The sequence below is a fragment of the Equus asinus genome, chromosome 2 (assembly GCF_041296235.1).
Source record: "Equus asinus isolate D_3611 breed Donkey chromosome 2, EquAss-T2T_v2, whole genome shotgun sequence".
NCBI classification, from domain to species: Eukaryota; Metazoa; Chordata; class Mammalia; order Perissodactyla; family Equidae; genus Equus; species Equus asinus.
The window spans coordinates 162,584,775-162,607,385 of record NC_091791.1 but is presented as its reverse complement, the minus strand read 5'-3'; the positions used below and the strand labels follow the sequence as shown (position 1 = coordinate 162,607,385).

Below are 22,611 nucleotides of genomic sequence, written 5' to 3'. Positions count from 1 at the left end.
TAGCTATGTCCATTAAAGTTCCACATTACTATATTCAAAGTCTTATAAAAATTTAGCAATTCTATTTTTTTCCAAGGATAAAGAGATATCTAACAGTAAAACAAGTCATGAACATTCATTTTAGTTCTCTTTTGCTTAGCATAGTAATAAATATAATAATACTAACAATTGACAATAAACAGAATAAGATTCCTATTGTGAGATCACTTCTGACATAAGTGATTGGTTGGGATGTTTCTTTAGAATAAAAGTGTGGAATTTAGAGTTGACCTTAGATATTTACTGATGTGATACCATTTCACTTCACTGAGAGAGAAGGGAAAGCTCAATAGTTATATCTCCATAGGAAATATACCAAAAATGATGATTGACCAAAGGGTTCTCATTTGCAACAAAAAGATTTTCTACCATGGTAACAAGTAAGAAGTCAGACATGCTGTTCTCTGGAAAAAGGAATTTCTTATTAAGTAAATTAAGACATCTCATTTCCTGAGTTTAAGCTGCTGCGGAGAAGTGATAATATATGGTCCTCTGTTACAGGAGACTCTTCACCACTGTAATTCTTTCAAAGCTCATCTCTTACTCTTCATAAATGATACAAGAAGTTTTAGGAGAATTGTTTTGATTCGACGTTTAACATTAAATTTATGTTTATTGAAGAAGTTCTCCAGAATATTAAGCATTGGTTGTAGCAACCATGAAGAGCTTCCCCACGTAGTTTCCCCATGTAGAAACTTAAAATTCATACATTAGATTGTTATATGTTTGTTTTAAACATCTCTGAACATTCTTTACAGAAAAACACCTGAAGGGTTTATAAGTTTCACTGAGGTTGAATTCAGGATACTAGGGTTCTAGCACAAATTTATTATGTGACCTTGGGAATGTCATTCAAAATATCTGGACCTTTGTTTTTCTATTTTTTAAAATGAGTTCACTGTATCAAAAGCTCTCCAAAAACATCGTCACAACTCTTGAGTATGATTTACACCTTAATGTGAAAGAAATGTCCAAAGTTTCATTGAGGTTACAGAAAGGAGGGAAAGAAGTGGATAAGAACACTGGCTTTGGGGAGTTATTGGAAAAGGACCCTCAAGTAGAGGGCAAAGAATAGATTATACGGAAGATTCAGGAGAACTCAACACTTTTAACACTTGAATAACACTTACTATGTTGTATAACACTTACACTAAGGGCTATCCTTGCTAATATTATTCATATAACTCTTCTAAGTATTTAAACAAACCTCACAGGATCCTTCCATTTTTCCTGAAGATACACCTTATTGAATTCCGGCAAATGGATTCTTACTAATAGAAACATCTCATTATTAATAAAATGCTACAATTTGGTTAGTTCTGCTAATATATTTCCCTTGCATCATTTCACCAACCTCCTTCATAAATGGAAGAGACTATAACAATTTTCAGATCAAAGAAGTGTGCAGATTTTCCTTGTATTTCACTTTCTCTTGAAGCAGAAAATTTCCAAGAGAATAAGATCTATGTGAATTTTCCCTTAGTAAACTACTTCATTAATTAAGAACCATTTATGAAAGTGACCAGAGGCAGATGAAGAGATACGGAAATAGCCAACCTGAATTTTGAGTAAGAAGGCTAACTTTTACAGTCTCACAAGTTTTCCCTTGAGGAAACACAGAATCTTCTTGAGTTAAGGGCTTTTGTCATAATTTCTTGGCTCACTTAGGTATTTTTACTACCTCACTGAGTCTAAAGGTCACTGTTTTAAGAATCATACTAAAACAATTAAATAAGACAAAGTTGTGAAATGAAAATCCAGATGGCTGACAAGACAATAAATAATAATACTTTAGATTTTATGAAGGGGATAGCTTATGACATTAATGACTAACTTTGGAGAAAACATAGGAAAAATACCTTGACCAATAATAAGAAGGTCTTACTTCTTACAATTTGCCATTTTTTTAGGCAGCTTTAATTACCATGCAGAAGTTAAAACTGATCTGAGTCACCACAATTAATGTTCCTTAAATCAGTTATAGAAATACATCCAAGTATTCTCAAGTGTGCTCTTGACCATCAGACTTTCCAGGCTTTCCCTGAAAGATGTGAATCATCTTCTTTGTCCTAATTACCCATGTTTAAGAAAAGGCACATTAAGCTAAGATCTGAGTGGGGTTCCTTGTTCTAGGTAATAAGTCCATTTGAATACATTTATAATTATAGACACATTTTTAGAGTGAATCAAGAAATACTTTGAGTAAGATTACAAGGGCAACAAAAATTTGCTGTTGAAAACAATGGAACATGGGCAAATTTTGCAGAATGCAAAGTGCTAACGTCTATTTCTAAAATAGCCTTATACAAAATACGTTGACAATCAAAGACTGGAAACAGTCCTTAAGAGTTGTAACACAGTGTTGCCTTCTTATTTACTTAACCTTATAGTACAATTAGGATGAGAAATGTTTGTTTCTAGATTTTAATTTCTACTGGTTTATATAAACTGTTATTTTATCCATTGGATCCACATAGTTTCTATAAGAAATATTAATTGATTTCCAGTGATGCTTATTATCAGCATGAAGATACTGATAAAGGGAAATCATGTATATGTATATGTATATATTTATATAGAGATATAAAATAATCACATGAAAATTGAATGTGGTCATTGATGGTAACTAAAATTTAGGTTTGTAGGTTAGACAGAAATATACAATACTTTATGTTTTACAATTAATAACAATTACTGCAACTCATTTGAAAATGAAATTCTCTGATTCAATACCTGTTTTTCTGTAGATGTCTCAGATTTTTAAAGGCAATTATGAAATTGTACACATTCCATGGCATTTATGGTGATCATGAGGGTCCTGATAGTCCATGACATTCATCTCGTGCTTTTATCAATGAAATCTGTTATGTCATCTCCCTAGAACTTACAACTTGTCGACTCAGCCTTCTCATTGCCACTTTCATATCTCTGTTCCTTAAGGTATAGATGGCAGGATTTAAGACAGGAGTGACAACAAAATCCACAATGGCAAAAAATTTATCCAATGACTTGGTTGGGAAAGGCCACAAATAGAGAAACATGCATGGAGTGAAAAACAAAACCACCACAGTGACGTGAGCTGACAAAGTGAAGAATGCTTTGGATAAATCCTTTGAGGAATGTTTTCTGACAGTGACCAGAATAAAGATATATGATACAATTAAGAAAAAGAAGGTGCCCATAGATATGAAACCACTGTTGGCAATGACCACAAATTCTAGTCTGTAAGTGTCCATGCATGCAAGTTTAATAACCCTAGGAAAATCACAATAAAAGCTTCCCACATTATTAGAGCCACAGAAAGGTAAATTTATGACAAAAACAAACTGAGACACAGCATGAATCATCCCAGCAATCCAAGCAGCCAGTATCAAAATCATGCACATTTTGAGATTCATAATAGTTAGATAGTGCAGAGGCTTGCAGATTGCTATGTACCTGTCATATGCCATGACTATGAGCAGCACCATCTCAGCTCCTCCCATGACATGAATAAAGAACCTCTGTATCATGCAATTGTGGAAGGAAATTGTTTTACAATCACTGAAAAGATCAGATATCATCCTAGGAACTGTGGTAGATGAAAGTCCCAGGTCAACAAGTGACAGATTAGCCAGCAGAATATACACGGGGGAGTGTAAGTGAGAATCAAAAATCACTGTGAACACAATGAAGAGGTTTCCCAGGATAATTCCCACATAGAATAGAGAGAAGAAAAGAAAAAGGAAAAACTGCATTGCCAAGGATTGTGCAAGTTCCAGTAACACAAATTCAGTCACCACAGAGCCATTTACTTGGTCCATTGAATCATAAAGAAAGGAAGACTCTGAAGTGACCTGAAAGAAACGAAAGAAGGAATCAACTTTGAGCACCGAACATAATGTGTGAAATGTTGATAATTTAAAATTGGTTATTAAAAAGCCTTCTATTTAATTGATGGTAAACTATTTACAAAATAATGGGAACCCAGAGTATAAAACATTAATGTAGTATGACCAAAGCTGCACTCAGAGGCAATCTATTGCTTTAAACACTCTCATTTATTCAAATGCATGAACTGATCAGGCAACTTAAGGTCTTAGAAAAGAATGCACAAAATAAACTCTAGGAATTCGGGTGAAAGAATATAATAAAAATTAAAAAGAAAAATAAATAAATAGGTAATCTTAGAAAATTGCAAGTGTGTATATGAGTATATAAAATGATTTTAAAAAATAAAAATAGACATCCTTTTAAAACTATAATCAAGAACAATACAATTAAATAAAAGTTAAAACTGAGTATAGAAATGCATAACAGTTAAGACACTTCTGAAACCTGTTTCCTACATGTGCCTAAAAACAATCCCCTCAAGCCAACACTCAAATCATACTTAAATTTTAAATGTGTCAGAAATAAAAAAGGTTGATATCTTCATAACATAAAGAAGAGTTCAAACCATTCAATAAAACCTCTGAGATCTAATAGATGAATAGACAGATCTTGTGAAGATAGAATTCAGAAATGTAAACTATATATATATGTGCCTGTATAAAAATATATATATATATATATATATATCCCCTAGCATATGTATCTCCTAAGAAATAAGACAGAATTTAACACTACTTTTTCGTATTAAGTTACAAAAAACTTTTACAATATTATTATCAAAACTTCAAAAGTCTGAAGCCAGCCCTGATGGCCCAGTGATTAAATTTCAGCTTGCTCCACTTTGGTGGCCCAGGTTCAGTTCCCAGGTGTGGAATCACACCACTTGTCTGTCAGTAGCCATGCTGTGGCAGCAGCTCACATACACAAACCAGAATTTATAACTATTCACAAGTATGTATTGGAGCTTTGAGGTGAGGCAGGTAAGAAAAAAAAAGGAGGAAGATTGGCAACAGATGTTAGTTTAGAGTGAATCTTCCTCCATAAAAAAAACAAACAAAAACACTCAGGGTGTTTCTGTAAGCATGATTGCTAAAAGGAGAATGCAAAAAACCTGGGAAAATCTCAGTGAAATAGGGACCTTCACACATTGCTGGAGGAAATATAGATTGATTCAAACATTAAAGAAAACATTTTGAAATCATGTATCAAGAGTCTTGAATCCATAACATTTGGTAAAATAACACTCCTTATGAAATTCTATTTGTACAGAAAGAGTTTTTGGCACAAAAATGTTCACCACATAGTTTTAGGGTGATAAAATTTTGAACAATTTCAATGCCAAACATTAGGTTTAAATCTATTATAATATATGTACATAAGGGGATGTAATACAGTTATTAAAATAAATGTTTAAAAAAGAGTTTATCATAGCATTAGGAAGATTTTTCTTTATAATATTAAGTGCAATAAAAGTGAAAAAATTACATAGCCAAATTTTAAATAATGTAGATGATTTTGATTTTTTTAGAGCTTTTTAAAGTGTTTCACATTTTGAAATATCTTTCAGTACACATATTATATACCTATTAGTTTTTTTTATAAAAATATCGAAGAGCATGGAGTGTTGAAGGAATGGTTTATTAAGAATGTTTGAAAAAAAGAATTGACTCATAATTATTAGAAGACAAACCAACTGAAGAAGTAAAGGACTCTAATTCTTCTCTCATCCAATCGGCCATTTTCATAAACTGCCAGTAATTGGTTAATAGATGAGATTATTAAGGTGGGTAGGAGAGGATATAGCTAAATAAGTAAATGGTCCTGATTAAACTTCTTAGACTTTTCAAAAAATTATGATGAAGTTGAAACTTCTTGGGGTATTACATCCAGTTAATTGACAAAGCATCTCCTCTGTTTCATTTTGACCAGGGTTGGCCATTTGGAATGAATTCAGGTAACCAGGAAATAGCTAATAAAGAAAATAGATATTCTGGTGGTTTCATTCAGTTCAGAGTGAGAAAAGTTAGTAATGTTGCTGTGGGAAATATTAAGAGAGACACAATAAATGGTCAAATAAATAGAGGCAATGTACAATGGGATAGAAGAGATAATACTTTGTGAAGAATACAGCAGACAGAGACAATTAGGTATGATTTCTTTCCTTCTTATACAATATGCAAATATTTTTGTTGTCTCTAGATCAATTTTTACGTTGTTTTCTATCTTCTCTCACCTAGATGTTCTCCTACATAATCTTTCTAGCATTTTCTCAGAAAAATATTTTATCATTTTCAATTCTTTCATACTGCTATCACTGGACTTCTCACTCATATTTAAATCACCCAAGTCACAGGGGCATAAGGACAAAGGATTTGGGGAGTAGATTTGAATCTGGGGAGCATGATAGAGTTAATAAAGTCATCCCTGGAAGATTTCATGGGAATATCCTCTACTCTGTTGAGCAGAAGTTATTTGGTGATTTCTTAAGCTCATCATCCAATTCAGTGTCTTTGGAGAAATAAAGCTGAGGCTGAAGAATCGTGTTGACACTTTAAGATCAAATGTTTTATCCTATTAAACTAAGATAGAACATATAAACCCAATACTTTAGGATTCTCATCACAAAAGTCATTTTCACCTTATAAAAGTAATTAAAGTCTTTGAATTAATTTGTCAATTCTGGAAATTCCCAGTACCATTAGGTTAGTACTGCTGAAATGGTGTTTTCCTTGGAGTTTGAGAATTATATTATTATTATTATTTTTTGCAGGGGAAGATTCACCCTTTACTAATATCTGTTGCCAATCTTCCTCTTTTTTTGTTCCCCAGACAAAGCTCCAGTACATAGTTCTGTACAGTTGTAGGGTCTTCTAGTTCTTCTTTGTGAACCACTGCCAACACATGGAAACTGACTGTCAAGTGGTATGGTTCTGCACCTGGGAACCAAACCTGGGCTGCCAAGCAGAGCATGCTGAACTTTAACCACTAAGCCATCAGGGCTGCTTAATAATTAAGTTTGTTAAAAAGGAAAATACTACCCTACATGAACATATTAGCTTAAAGAGTCAAAAGGTCCATTTATAACATGCAATTTAATCTATTTATGATCTTTAATCATTCTAAAATGGGACAATCACAATACAAATGGTGGAACTATGAATGTAATCAACATGATGGAGTCAGAGACACTAGCATGTCTAAGGAACAGATAGGAAAGAAGACATAAAGACAGAGGATGAATGAAGATAAATTGGAAAGATAATAGGAGAATGAAGAGAAAGACAAGAGAAGAAGAAGGATCCTAAAGGAGAAATAAGGAGGATAAGATAATGATCAAAAGAAGCATTGGTGGGACATTGTACATCTTTGCTTAGGTTGCCTGTTACAGTTTAAACCAACACACATTGATATATTATGAACATGTAAGAGTGTGAATTTTATGTGAGCTATCACTCACTGTTTTAGGTATATTTTGACTGGAAAGACAGGAAGTAACAGTAAAGCAGTAGGAAAAATCGTCACTGGTACGAAGAAAAGTTAAGACTTTAAGCATATGAATAATGGATATGGCAGTAGGATTTGGTAGAATAAAGTGGGTAGTTGGACGTGGTGGTTCAGCTAACTGAGAGATGAGTCACCTCTAGAAAATTAAGAAGTGACTGATCAAAAACATACTTTTAGCCTCCGGGCAGTATTTTACTTAGATTGGTTCTAATATTTTTATCTTATCATAAATGTAAAATTAAAGTTCACCACGTAGGGACACTTTCTTCTTTGTTCAACACTGTATCACCTGCCTGAAACAGTGGCTGGCACATAGAAAAAGCTCAAGAAATATTTGATTAAAAACGTTATAGAAATGGATACTACATCTTTCACATAAGAAATAAAATAGTAGCTCTCAAAAATATAGAGAGAAATTGAATTTAATAATACCTTCTCCACAAGCTTGTACTTCCTGGTGATAACCCAGTTAAATATATAAACAAAAAGTGAGTATTTATATAAATGAAGGAAGCCTCACCCTTTCTTTTACAAACATCTGGAATTAGTATGTATCCTTGTTGAAGAAATCCTGATGACCTGAGAGAGCTTGTTTGGAGAAAAAGACCACACATTTGGTTTCTCTGCCTTCTTAGAAACACTGGTGACTTTGTGAAGCTCCCAGGAGTTCTTCAGAAGCCAAGTCCCCATAGAGTTTTCCATATCTCCTATTGGAGATTTAAAATTTGTCAGTCCTTCAGGGCCTGAGGAGAAACATCTTTAAATGGGAAATTTAGATATGTATTGAACAAAAAAAGATTATTGGAATTATAGGTTTGTATAGAAGTGGGAAAGTACTTTGAGATTACCTTGTTCAGTTGCTTCATTCTACAAGTAGGGAAACAGCTCAGTAGGGTTAAAAGGCTAGCCAGTGTGTTTACAGCAATACATTTACAGAACCACAAGTCAGCCTAACTTCCAGTCCAATAGTCTTCTTCAATAATGCTCTACGCTTGCTTAATTAAAAAAAGTCATGAAGAAAGCTAGAATTATTCATATTTAATAGAGTCATTCTAACTTAATTGAAATTATTTATATTTAATAAGTCATTCTAACTTAACTTAACTATTCATCCCTGAGTTCTTATTTCATTCAAAATAAAATTGGCCTTCTCTTCATAAAAAATTATTTCCATTTTCGTTGGGTGTTCCTCTTTGCAACCCCTTTTTCTGTTTCTTCAGACAACCTGCTCAGTCCTTGAACAGATCTATTTCAGGACTTATAACCACCAGCTCCTCCACACCATCCCCTGGCATGAGGCCAGATCTTCTTGAATTGGAGCATAGCCTCTCAGACTAGGCATGGGCTGGAGCTGTCAAATCTTTGGGAAAGTAATATTGAAGGAGAGGGAACCACATCGGAATCCTTAAGGTCAAGGACAGAGATTCCCTTCTTCTGGTTTAAAACAGAATTTGGTCCTCAAATAAGGTGGGAATAGCTCAGGCCAGATGTCTGTTTTACACAAGGGAAAGCAAAGTTTAAAATGAGTTGGTGCAAAAGTCAGAAGCACATGAATCTTGAAAATTTTTCACATTAAGGTGATAAATTGAAAATATCAAAGAGTGTGTGTGTGTGTGTGTGTGTGTGGAATTAATTTTACAAGGCAATGCAATTCAGTGATTGAAATTTGAGAATAGGAGAGAGATGCTATAGGTTAAATGAACAAAAGTGTTTCAGAAAAGACAAAATTTCTGACACAAATATTTTAAGAATAGCAGAAATTGAAGTGGAGTTGAGGGGGTTAGAGAGATAGAAGCAACCATGACAGGGGGAGTTTTGTAATATAAAAGCATCTTTCCTACCTGTCAGTTTAGTCACAATTGTGCATTCTTAGGAGAAGAGAAGTTTAGAGAGCTTAGGCTTGATTTCTGTAAATAATCACCTCCCCCAAAAACAAAGCTATATGTAAGATTCTTCATAATGGGAAAGAAGTTAATTAGCTGCTTAGGAGAGTGACCTACTGCTGCCGCAGACATGACCAATACCCAGCCCATTGTTAGTCTCTCCTGGGAACTAAATCTTTGAGTCACATTCGTTTCCCCAAGAGAGACATAATGAAAGAATTGCCTGATGATGAAACAGAGGGGAAGAGGGAAGGTTTTCTGGTAATATATTGGTTGGAGGAAAATAATCCCTATTCAGGGTGGAGGATCTTGGGGCTATGAATTGCTTGGAATAACAGATAAGGGTGCAGAAATATATCCTGAGTGGGCAGACATACCTTCATTTATAGTACTATGGGTGAAACTTGAAAAAATAAATACAAAACCCCTCATCTGTAAAGGTAATTCTTATAATTGATAATAGGGGAATAAATTGATTATTTTCATGCTATCAATTATAGCAAATGTTTCCCCGTGAATGTCTATGTGTGCTCCCAAAATTTAGAGTGGTGAGGATGAAGATCCTCTTGAATTCTTTTGACTTTTATCTTTCCTGAGTTTACTGGATACAGTATTATTTGCATTTTATTGGATCAATTTCTTAAGAGATCACAGCAAAATAGATACAAACATGAAAAAAAAAAATGTAGGGAGTTGTTCTGAGTTGTCTGTAACAGAAGCATATTTACCTGAGAGAAAGATAATCATTCAAAGGACCTATGACAACCCATCAAGACAAGTCTAGTATATCTCTCTGGTGAAGACTGGCTTTATCTTTGACATGTAGATGCAAAGAATCTGATCTCCAGGTTATCATGGAGGCCTCAAAGCGTCAAGCCCTATCTTTGTTTAGAGTTGTATTTGTTTAGAGCTGTATTTCATTTTCTCCTGTTCAGAAACAACGGAAAATTATATTCTCTAGAATAGCTGCAGAGTAATGTTTGGTCTCAAATTAATTTTTGAAAAATATGAACATTCCAAAAATTTATAAGCAAGGATAAAAACTGAAGAATAATGAAGGCAGAAATATTTTAAAAGTATACAGGGAGGCATGGTCAGTTGCATGAATCATAGTATATGCAAGATGAGGTAAAACTTAGTTGCTTATAAGAAACACAACTACTATGAGAATAAAGGAAAATTTTTCCTATTGCCCCCCTAAGAGGGCTCTTCTGCAACACAGTGCAAGCCCCATAAATCATTCTACTATGTCAATGTGCTCCTGTCCTGATATGCCTTTGTTTTAGGTGGGATACTACAGTACCAGGCAGAACAGCATACTAAGATGAATGAGGGAGAACCTAAGCAGAAATAAAGTCATAGGGAGTCAGCCAGCCAGGCACTGGGCATGCTGTGATTGAGGGCTGTCTCCTGGGGTGTGGATCATAGATTTGCTCTGCAGTGGAGAAAGCTCCTGGGGCAATAGAGGAGCAAGAACTGTTAATGTTGTTTGTGAGACCTGGGGGTATCAGAGAGGGATGAGACCAATGATTTACAGGCTGCCTCAGCTGAGCTTGGCTCAAGATCTGGATTGATATAAGCCTGTAAAAGGAACTCATCAGAAGATTTCATTACAGAGAATGGAGGAGGTAGAGGCAGAGAAAATTGAGAAGAGAAAAGGACAAAGAAAAGGGGAGGAAGTACTTTAATCTTATGAATTTTGTTTGAATGTAAAAAGAAAGCTCAGACCCTATTCAATAAACTATTCACATTGCAAATTTTTTTACTCTTTATTGGGTTTATTTATTTAATGATAAATATTTATTGAGCATTTTTTAAACTGTTGTTACTGTTACTGATGTTATATCAGTAAACATGATGGACAAGCATCTCCTCACATGGATCTTAAAATGTAATGAGGAAGACATACGTTGAATAAGAAATTATGAATGTGACTACACTACAAAAGTGGTAATTGAAAGTGCTATAATAACACACAGTAGAAGGAACTCTCTGGAACGCAGGTTCTGGGAAGTCTTCCCTGGTAAAATGATGTTGAAACTGAGATTTAAAGAATGAATTGATGTTAATTGGCAAAGCATGAAGGACAAATGTTTCAGATAGAATGATTAGCCAATGCAAAGCCTCAGAGATTAGAGAATTTGAAACTTTCAGGCAAGTAAAAGAAAACCAGACTGGCTCCAGAATTGCAGAAAGAGAGAACAGGTTGTCCTCTGAAGCTGGAGAGGGGGATGGGAGTCAGGTCTTGGATGATAAACCTTCAAAAGGAATTAATATTTTTATTTAAGGGCAGTGGCAAGCATGCGAAGGGTCTTAAGCAAAACAATCACACGGTTAGATTTATATTTTTAAAAATCTCTCTTACTTAAGTGTAGATAATGGGAATTAAGGCAAATAAGATTTGAAGTGGGAAGACCACATAAGTAACTTAATATTCTATTCCACAAATGACATGTGAAGCCTTAGACAAGACTGGTGACATTGTAGAAAACATATGAGGACAGATTTAAGAGGTGTTTACAAGGTGGAATTAATAGCATTTGCTGATTTATTTAATATTGCGGATCAGGGGGAAGGAGCAGTCCAGTTTTACTCCCACTTGAGAAACTGGGTAAATTTTGGTGCCAATAATTGTGACTGGAGACCCTGAAAGAAGGGCAGGTTTGAGGAGAAGATGATTAGTTTAGTTTTAGACTTCTTGAGTGGGAGATATCTTTGAAGAATCAGGTAAGTAGCCTGTTAGATTTGTGGATTGGAAACTCAAGAATTAGTACCCTAACTTTGAGAGCCCCTGGCTAAAAGTTAGAGATGGTAATTAAAGCCACAGGAATGGATGCCACACAGGGACAGAATAGAAAGTGAGAATAGGCCAAAGATGCAATTCTGAGGAACATTCAGTTTGATGGTTGAGAGATGAGGGAAACTCAGCAAACTGATACTGGGAAGTACTTCTCCAATAGGTGGGAGGAAAATTAGGAGATTCTAGTGTTTAAGAAGTCCCGTAGAGTATTTGAAGGAGTGAGTGGTTAGCAATGATTAAGTAAAGAAGAAATTCTCAAACAGATGATTAACAAAACATTAAAGAAGTATTATTAATTTATTTACACAGAGGAAGCCAGAGATGTTATTGGAATGTTTCTGGAGAAACACAAGCCAAAATAAATATGCATTAGTTTGTTTTGTTTTGTTTTGTTTTATTGGAAAGATTTCTGGAGAAACACAGGATGAAAAAAACATATCCATTTGTTTCTTTTAAGTGAGTAGATTACAGAGCAATAAAAACAAATATATGAAAAAGTTATATGCAATTTCAATAAAGTTTTTATTCCAAATATAAAAATCCTCAATTAAATTGAATATGCCTCACCAATTTTGGCTTTACATTTATCCAAGACTATCAAACACAGATATGTAACTCTTGGGGGATCTTTTGCTTGACCAGGAAAACTTATTCAAGGAAAGCAGGACCTCTAAACACACAGATTTGGGTGATTATTCTTCTATGAAAAAACTATTATATCTACACCTTTTTGGGGGAAATAAACCTGGATGATTAAATATTGGAAGGTCTTAATTTTTAGAATAATAGAGAGGCAGAAAACAGTGCAAAAAGCTCTGGATTGTATTTATCTAAAGTATTGATAGCATTAAATAAATTTTTTTCTCTACCTGCAGTCACTCAAACCTAAACATAAAACTAAAATAGAATCCTAAGCTGAGAAAGCACAAGATAAAGTCAAGTCTATGTTCAGGATTTAACATACGTGATATGTTATTGATCTTCTTCTTATTCTGAGTTAAACTGAAATTAAGATAGAAACTAAAAGTCACAATTTATTTGATTTATTTTTTACTCAAGCTCTCATTTTATTGGTTGAATCCATAAGCTTACTATGAGATATATTTATCAATTTTTAGGTATTTATTTATAATTGAAAGTCAATACAATTAGCAATGCCCAAAAAATGTCACACAGAAAAAGCCTTTTGAATACTATTAAGTTTACTCCTGGAAATCAGCTTAGCTTTATATTTTCATCTCTCCTCTCAATGGAAGCACGTGAATGAAGTAAATTTCTTCTCTATAGATGGCAAAATAAAGTAATCTCTAACTTGACAACCAATTTCCACAGTTGAATGTTTGTTAAACTATCTCCCCGAATAATAGTTCTACCACAGTAATGATGACAGTCACATGACTCTCTGTTCTTGGTGAGTCTGAAGCATCTTGTATTCTAGGTCTGTTCGGTTCATGATGAGATCCCACTAGAACCCACAATCCGTTTGCCCAGTCTTCTCACAGCCAATCTCATGTCATTGTTTCTTAATGTATAGATGGCAGGATTCAAGACAGGGGTGATAGCAAAGACAAAAATGAACAAATACTTATCCAGTGATATTGTAGGGAAAGGCCACACATAGAGAAATATGCATGGCATAAAAAATAAAATCACTACTGTGATGTGAGCTGACAATGTGACAAATGCTTTGGATAAATCCCCTGAAGAATGCTTCCAGACAGTGACCAAAATGCAGATATAGGACATAATTAAAGACAAGAAGGTAGCCATAGATATAAATCCACTGTTAGCAATGATTACAAACTCTATCTTATAAGTGTCTACACAAGCAAGTTTCATGACCCGAGGAAAATCACAGTAAAAACTATCTACTTTATTAGGGCCACAAAAGGGTAAATTTAGGACAAAACCAAACTGAGATACAGCATGGATTATCCCCACTATCCAGGCAGTCACTACAAAGGAAACACACATTTTGGGGCTCATGATGGTCAGGTAGTGGAGTGGCTTACAGATTGCAGTGTACCTGTCATATGCCATGGCTATGAGGAGCACCATCTCAGCTCCACCCATGACATGAATAAAAAATATTTGCATCATACATTTTGGAAAAGAAATCATATTGCAGTCTGTGAAAAGATCAGAGATCACTTTGGGCACTGTGGTAGAGGAAAGACCTAGATCAAAAAGAGAGAGGTTGGCCAATAAGAAGTACATGGGAGAGTGTAAATGAGAGTCAATAATTACCATGAACAAAATGAAGAGATTTCCCAGGATAATTCCCATGTATGACACAGAGAAGAACCAAAAGAGAAAAAGACGCATCTCCCACGAATTTGAAAGTCCAATCAATACAAATTCAGATACAAGAGAGTAATTTGCTCCATCCATTGACTCATTCAGAAGAGAAGCTGAAGTATTCTGAAGGTAGAAATTAGGGAAGAACTGAGAAATATGGGTACTGAACATTGTCACATTCTTTCCCCATCAATGAGTTTGTGGAAAATATGTTTCAACTGACAAAATGTGAACTTAAGAAACATACATAGAGGGCATGCAAAAGGAAAATAAATAGGAGAAATGAGATAATCGAAAGTTAGACCAGAGAGACAAGGAAAGGAATCATGTAGGAATATGGCAGGTGAGGTGGACTAATTAGGAGCAAACAGCAACATTCTCCTAACAAAGAGCTGTTTTACCATGCTTATTGTGTGATAATCCTGGCTTATTCAGTCTTATCCACATATATAACAACACATCTTCTACGTCATGAATGGTCAGCCATATTTGGAATGTTCAAACTCTTAATCACATTTGTCCACACATACTCTAGGAGAATGTACTCTCTGGTTGTTCTTTTACTTCACACCTGTGGAATCTTCAGCATTAATCACACATAGAATAGTGATCAGCCAATGAGGGAAAGAGTGTTGAATCTAAGCAGATGATAGCACAAAATGAAATGGCTTACTCCTCTGATAGTTTCCAATACTTGTGGTTACAATAAGTCGCTTGGAGAAGTAAGATATACTTTAAATCAAGTGAAACTCCAAACCCCAAAGAGAGAGTGTCAGAAGACTTGGAAAGAGAGTTTTCAGTACTTTGCTAGGATTGAGAGAGATTTTGAGCTTTTGAGAGTTCTGTTCTAAGATTAATGATGAGAAATTAAAACATGAAACTGAGAAATAATGATGTCTTCACTGAAACAAAACATTTAATCATGATATGCTAAAAGCATGTAAAAAGTTCAGGGCCCCACAGAGTCATAAAAATAAGGTCATGACAGCTTATCTTCAAACATTTGAAACTTAGTTCTGCTAAAAAACTATTCGAAGGTGAGTAAAATTGCTACCAACCACTTTTTTAAAGAGAATATCTGTAGTTATCATTACAAATAAGAAAGTTCTAAGATGTCCATCTATAATATATATTTGGATCTATTCACTATCCAATCTAAAGTGAAAAATTAAAGGCTCATTTGAAAGAAATAATAAGATATGAGAAGATATGCAGAAAGGGGAAATTGATAAGATTTATACCAAAATTGATATAACCATTATAAATTATGCAAATTTAGATTTGTTAATATATTCACTAAATTACTGTGACAAAAATTGGTTACAAAGGAGTATGTCTCATGTGATGTGATCTTTATACATATACACTGCAAAAATATGTAAGTATATACATCAACATCTCAAGATCACTGTGGAAAAAGATATTTTGGGTAATTTTAATATTAAAAAGTTTGATCATCTATGTTTTGTATTTTTCTATATTGTCATGTGTTTATAATAGAAATTATGAAAAGGAATGAAAGGAAAGGTATGGGAGAGATGGAGGGGCAGGAAAAGGATAAAGAGGAGTACCGTGGGATTTATGGTGGGAGTGGAGTATGCAAATATGTGACAGTTAGATGTAGATTTTTTTTTTTGGCACTACTTTCACAGTTTTAGCAGCCCTGGTTAAATTACCATTTCTCGGTCAGTGAATGTTTAGAGAAAAATGAATATATGTGAGTGAGTTTTGAGTCAAGAAATATAAATGTATGGCTATTGGATCGCATTTTATAGAATCCTTGTCTGTCTGTTACTTGGAACAGGCAAGTCATTCACTGAAAACAATGGGAAAAACGCTGATGTAAGCCACTCCTTTAGCTTACCAGCAGAATTTTATTCTTCCTAACATTCCTTTATATTTTCTAAGACAGATAAGACTGACTGGAGAAATCTATATAAAGAAAAAAGCTAGAAGTATGCAGTGAAACAAGACTTAGTAGCAACTCTGCATACTGCTACATTGTGGTGATTATCCTGTTTATAGAGGATCCCATCTTTTGTTCAAGACTTATTAAGAATTGGTTCTGGATCTGCCCGGTGGCACAGCAGCTGAGTTTGTGCACTCCACTTCAGTGGCCCGGGGTTCGCTAGTTTGGATCCTGGGTGCAAGACCTATGTACCACATATCAAGCCATGCTGTGGCAGGTGTCCTGTGAATAAAGCAGAGGAAGATGGGCACAGATGTTAGTGCAGGGCCACTCTTCCTCAGCAAAAAGAGGAGGATTGGCAGTGGATGTTAGCACAGGGCTATTATTCCTCAAAAAAAAAAAAAAGAAAGAAAGAAAAAAGAAAAAAGAATTGGTTCTAATATTTAGTTAGTTAATCCCGAAATACTGAGTTTATTATTGGAGCAGGAGGGAAGAGTGTATACAAACTAGTTAAAAACCATTTAGTTCTTTTGATTTCTTAGAAAATATTAAAGAATCAAAAATTATCTGAGGCAGAGTCCCATATCAGTTGGTTGCTATCCTTGCGGATATTTTGGCCTTAACGTTCTGAAGATGGGAACATTTTCAGGTAGGTAATCTAGAAAATCAGATAGAATTCAGGTCTTCTGACTTTAGTGATTGAAATTTTCCTCTCCTCTAAGGGGCCCAGCGCAATTTTAACCATCCTAAGACTGAAAACACAAACAAGCAAAGCTGCTCAAACCTCACTTTGCCAATGTTCTGTTCACTGATGTACCATATTCACTATTTTTTCTTTTAATAACTACTCTTAACCACCTTAGGTCACTTGTAATAGAGGACCTTATAAAAACTGATGGACACCAGTTTATTAAGCCATGTTCATTCTTATCATCGTTTCTTTAATTCTTGTCCCAGTTCCTGGCTAATGTCATCAAATGCTTTATCAAATATGCCAAGCGGAGGGAACTGACTGACTCCAGAATTCCCTATATGAGGAGAGAGAATCATTTCTATTGGAATAATCCGTTAAGATCATGGACAAGATTGGAATGGGCAAGACATGGACATCTTTGGCCCCAACAATGGGAAATGTGAAGTATCATATAAGCTGATGAAGAAAGCAATGACAAATATAAGATCCCTGCGATATCAACTCACCACATCATAAATGTCAGTTCTTTCAGAAATATCTCCTTCTTCAGACATAATATAATTTAGTGATTAAAATAGTAATAATAGTGTCCAAAGGATTGGAGTAACTAGAGACAGAAGGAGAGTAAACAAGTGGGAAAGAAAGTTGAAGGAAATATAAGAAGAGAGAGATTGTTGTGCTATTGTTCTACATTAGAAGTATTTTTCTGACCTACCTGTTCTGTTCTAGGGTGTGCAGCAGTATTTGTAGAAACTCCATAATTCTGATTTCTGCTTTGTAGTATAATCACCTCCAAGACAAAAATATATGTTTTTTACCAGTGAGAATACAGTTAATTAGTAGCACTAATTAACGAAGGTATTAGTGACCCATTGTTGCTTCTGTGATTCCTAATAGCCAACTTTTCATTGATTTCTCCTGGGAACCAGGTCTATGAGTCATGTTAATTTCCCAAGAGGAAAAAATATCACAAGTTACTTGGTGACGAGAGGTAAGGAAATAAGGAATGTGTAAGAATCTCTCCTGTATATTTTACAATATAATACACTGGGTACGTGGAAAATAAATACCATGTAGCACAGGAAATGTGAAGCCATGAGCCTACTTAGATTTACTGAGCTGGTCAAGAGTGAGAAGTCCTGCAATGATTGCAGATGCCATCATTGATGGAGTGGGAGAGAATGAGCCTCATGTATTAATATGTTTTTCCCAGAAACAAGCAAGAGGCTTTATGCAGGGAGGATACTTCCATAAGCATTCTTGATTTGTTCCCATTCAACACTGTCTTCCACTAACTATTCCAAAATTTATCACATAACACTAGAATGTGTTGAATGAATGAATGGATGACTGAGTAAATAAATGTCTGTGTAACTGTTCTTTCCTTAAAACACATTGAATTCTGGGGCCAGCCTGGTGGGGCAGTGGTTAAGTTTGCACGTTCTGCTTCAGTGGCCTGGGGTTCACTGGTTTGGATCCCGGGTGCGGGCATGGCACTGCTTAGCAAGCCATGCTGTGGTAGGCATCCCACACATAAAGTAGAGGACAATGAGCATAGATTTTAGCTCACGGCCAGTCTTCCTCAGCAAAAAGAGGAGGATTTACAGCAGATGTTAGCTCAGGGCTAATCTTCCTCAAAAAAAAACCATATTGAATTCTGACTGGATATAAGGAGTATGGGACCATGCTAAATTGTTGAACATAAAGAGCTAAAAACGTGTTACTGTAGATCAGGAGTTGGCAAATTATGATCCATGGGCCAAATTTGGACCTCTTTCTCTTTCCCAAATAAAGTTTTATTGGAAAACAGCCACAGTCATTTGTTTACATATGGTCTATGACTGATTTATGTTACACAAGCAGAGTTGAGTAGTTGCAACAGATACCATATGACCCACAAAATCTAAAATATTTACTCTTTGGCCTGTCACATAAGAAGTTTGATGATCCTACCCTAGATCAAGCAAGTTAGGCAGAAGAGAGGGTAGGGTAGAAGCATCATCCTCATCCATCTTCATCATCTTCATATATACTTAGGAGTAAAGATGCAGGTGAAGGTTGAGAAGCAAGTTTGTTAAGTCCTAAATATCATGCCTCAATGATCTCCTGAGTATATATACTCAAAACTGTGTACATAATTATGGGGCCCGATGCAAAGTGTCTATGTAAGGAGTTTTGTTAAAAAAATATATTAAAAGAGGACACTAATCTTTCTCAAAACTTTTCCAAAAAATCAAAGAGGAGGGAACACTCTGAAACTCATTCTACGAGGCCAGCATTATCCTAATAACAAATCCAGATAAAGACAGTACTTGAAAAGAAAAGTACAGGCCAATAACCCTGATTAATATAGATTCAAAAATTCTCAACAAAATACTAGCAAATTGAATTAAGCAGCACATTAAAAAGATCATTAATCATGATCCAGTGGGATTTATCCCTGGGTTGCAAGAATGGTTCAACATATGCAAATCAATCAGTGTGATACATCACATTACTAGAATGAAAGAAAAGACTCATATGATCATATCAATAGATAGAAAAAATGTTTGACAAATGCAACATCCATTCATGATAAAAACACTTAACAAATTAGGCATAGAAGAAACATATCTCAACATAATAAAGGCCATATATGACAAGCCAGCAGCTAACATCATACTTAATGGTGAAAAGTTGAAAGCTTTTCGTCTAAGATCAGGAACAAGACAAGAATGCCCATTCTCACCACTCCTGTTCAATATCGTACCAGAAGTCCTAGCTAGAGCAATCAGGTAAGAAAAAGAAATAAAAGCCATCAGAATTGGGAAGGAAGAAGTAAAATTGTGTCTTTTCGCAGATGACATAAGTTTATATGTAGAAAATCCTAAAGATTCAACAAGAAAAGTATTATAAATAATCAATGAATTCAATAAAGTTGAAGGTTACAAAATTATCATACAAAAATTCATAGTATTTCTATACACTAACAACATTTCTGAAAAAGAAATAAATCTAACCTACAATAGCATCAAAAACAATAAAATACTTAGGAATAAATTTAACTAAGGAAGTGAAAAATCTTTATTCTGAAAACTACAAGACATTGATGAAAGAAAACAAGATACAAATACATCAAAGATATCCTGTGTTCATAGATTGGAAGAATTAATATTATTAAAACGTGATACTACCAAAAGCCATCTATGGATTCAGTGCAATCCCTATCAAGATTCCATGGCATTTTTTACATAAATAGAAAAAACACTCCTTATGGAACCGAAAAAGACCCCGAATAGCCAAAGAAATATTGACAAAGAAGAACAAAGAAGGAGGCATCACACTTCCTGACTTCAAGCTGTATTACAAAGCTATAGTAATTAAAGTAGTGAGCTATCAGGATAAAAATGAATGACGAGTGGAATAGAATCAAGAGCCCAGAAAGAAAGCCAAGCATATGTTCTTAGTACATCATAGTATTTGACAAGAGAGCCAAGAATACTCACTGGAGAAAAGGCAGTCTCTTCAATAAATGGTGTGGGGAAAGTGAATATTCACATGTAAAAAAGTGAAACTAGACCCCTATCTTACACCACTCACAAAAATTAACTCGAAATGGACGAATTACTTAAATGTAAGCCCTGCAACCACGAAACTTCTAGAAGAAAACATAGGAACAATGTTCCTTGACACTGGTCTTGGTGATGATTTTTTTTAGAAAAATCAAACTAAAAAGTTTCAGCACAGCGGAAGAAGCTGTCAACAAAGTGAAAAGAATTCATGATATGGGAAAAATATTTGCAAACCATGTATCTGATAAGGGGTTAATATGCAAAATGTATAAAGAACACGTATAATTCAATAGCAAAAACAAATTCCAATTAAAAAACCGGCAAAGGACCTGAATAGACATTTTCCGGAAGAATATATTCAAAGGGCCAAAAGGTTGTGAAAAGACGTTTAACATTACTAGTCATTATGGAAATGCAAATTAAAGCCACAATGATGGGCCCACCTGATGGCATAGGGTTTAATTTTTCACACTCCACTTGAGTGGCCCAGGGTTTGGGGATTCGGATCCCAGGCCCGACATACAAGCTATGCTGTGGTGTTGTCCCTGCATACAAAATCAAGGAAGATGGGCACAGATGTTAGCTCAGGGCCAATCTTCCTCACCAAAAAAGAAAAAAAGGAAAAAGAAAGTACCCACGGTGGTATATCACCACACACCTGTTAGAATGGCCATCATCTAAAATATGAGAATATGAATGCAGATGTGCATATGGAGAAAAGGGAGTGCTTGTGTACTGTTGGTGGGACTGTAAATTGGTTCAAACACTAGGGAAAACAGAATGATCCAGCAATTCCACTTCTGAAAATATATTCAAAAGAAACAAAAACACTAACTCAAAAAGATATCTACACTCCCATGTTCGTAGCAGCATTATTTACAATAACCAAGACATGGAAACAACCTAAGCGTCCATCAACAGAAGAATAGATAAAGAAAATGTGGTATACATATATATACATTGACCTTTCTATCAAACGTAATATTCTGACTGATGACAATATTTTTTCTTTCCTATTAAATTGTATCAAATGAAGATAGTTTGTATTAATAAAGACATTTTTAACATTTAGAAAATAAGGAAAAGAGAAAAACAGAAAAGAAAGCTCCCAATCTTCCTATACTCTGTAAAAAAAAAATCTATCGGTACTGATTTTTTACTAAACTTTCTTTGATCTTTAAACCATTTTTACTTATTTTGTTCAGTTGGGAACATATTGAATGTACATTTTTTGTATGCCATAATATGTATATTTGTAAATCTACATACTGCATGGTCAAAACTTTTAGATACAGACTTGATTATAGGTCTTTAAAACGTCACATCCACTGCCTTTCACCCCCGTGATTGTCCCGTTCTTCCTTGCTCAGTCCTCCTCTATTTTTTCCCTAGATATTGACAATAAAATCTTCTATCCAGTGCTACAATACCGACTCCATGTGGTCAGGCTGCCCTAACGTCTATTCTTGTCTATAACGGGTCCAAGGTGCTCACTTACTTATGCTCCTTTCCTGCTGAGGGGGTGCAGGGTTGTGCCCAAGGGAGAACTGGGGCATGATATGGAATGCCACAAGGAGGAGTGATGACATGAGAAAGAATTGCTGTTAGTGGTGTGGGGCCTGGAGGAATGTCTAGTGGTGGTGATAGTGCAAGTGGAGACCCCATGATATTCAGTTCATTTGTGGAACAATCATCAATAACTTGGTGTGGTTGTTTAAAGATGGTTTAGAAAATTGCTCAAGAAGCAAATATATCATTATTTTAGATTGAACTCTATAAAATTTATATTTGACCATCTTTGAACCTACTGAAACAAAAATTTTATGATTTAAATTAAAATTCATATAAGCCCAGAGATGAATAATTTATTGATCAGAACTAAGGATAGGTATCTTTCGATTTTTTTCCTAGACATATGAGTTTTAAAATGGGTTTCCAATAGATTTTTTTCTTGTAAATTTCCATTTTTTTCAAATGACCTATGTTCACATATTTCCATAGCACTGATTTTCATTTCTATAATGAGGAACAATGCCTTCCCTAGTTGGGAGAACCATGAA

The 22,611-nt window shown here is 34.8% G+C and overlaps 2 protein-coding genes across 2 annotated transcripts; both read right to left on the bottom strand.

Annotated features, from left to right (window-relative positions):
* Nucleotides 1–2,903: 2,903 nt before the first annotated feature.
* On the bottom strand, nucleotides 2,904–3,842 carry LOC123283510 (olfactory receptor 4F6-like). Its single transcript, XM_044765835.2, has one exon. It carries the CDS (start codon nucleotides 3,840–3,842, stop codon nucleotides 2,904–2,906), a length of 939 nt encoding a protein of 312 aa, XP_044621770.2.
* A 9,706-nt stretch (nucleotides 3,843–13,548) lies between these two features.
* On the bottom strand, nucleotides 13,549–14,490 carry LOC123283509 (olfactory receptor 4F21-like). Its single transcript, XM_044765834.2, has one exon. It carries the CDS (start codon nucleotides 14,488–14,490, stop codon nucleotides 13,549–13,551), a length of 942 nt encoding a protein of 313 aa, XP_044621769.2.
* Nucleotides 14,491–22,611: the final 8,121 nt, after the last annotated feature.

Coding starts and splice junctions, on each gene's coding strand:
- LOC123283510 (XM_044765835.2), bottom strand. CDS start 3,842: ATGGACCAAGTAAATGGCTCTGTGGTGACTGAATTTGTGTTACTGGAA.
- LOC123283509 (XM_044765834.2), bottom strand. CDS start 14,490: ATGGATGGAGCAAATTACTCTCTTGTATCTGAATTTGTATTGATTGGA.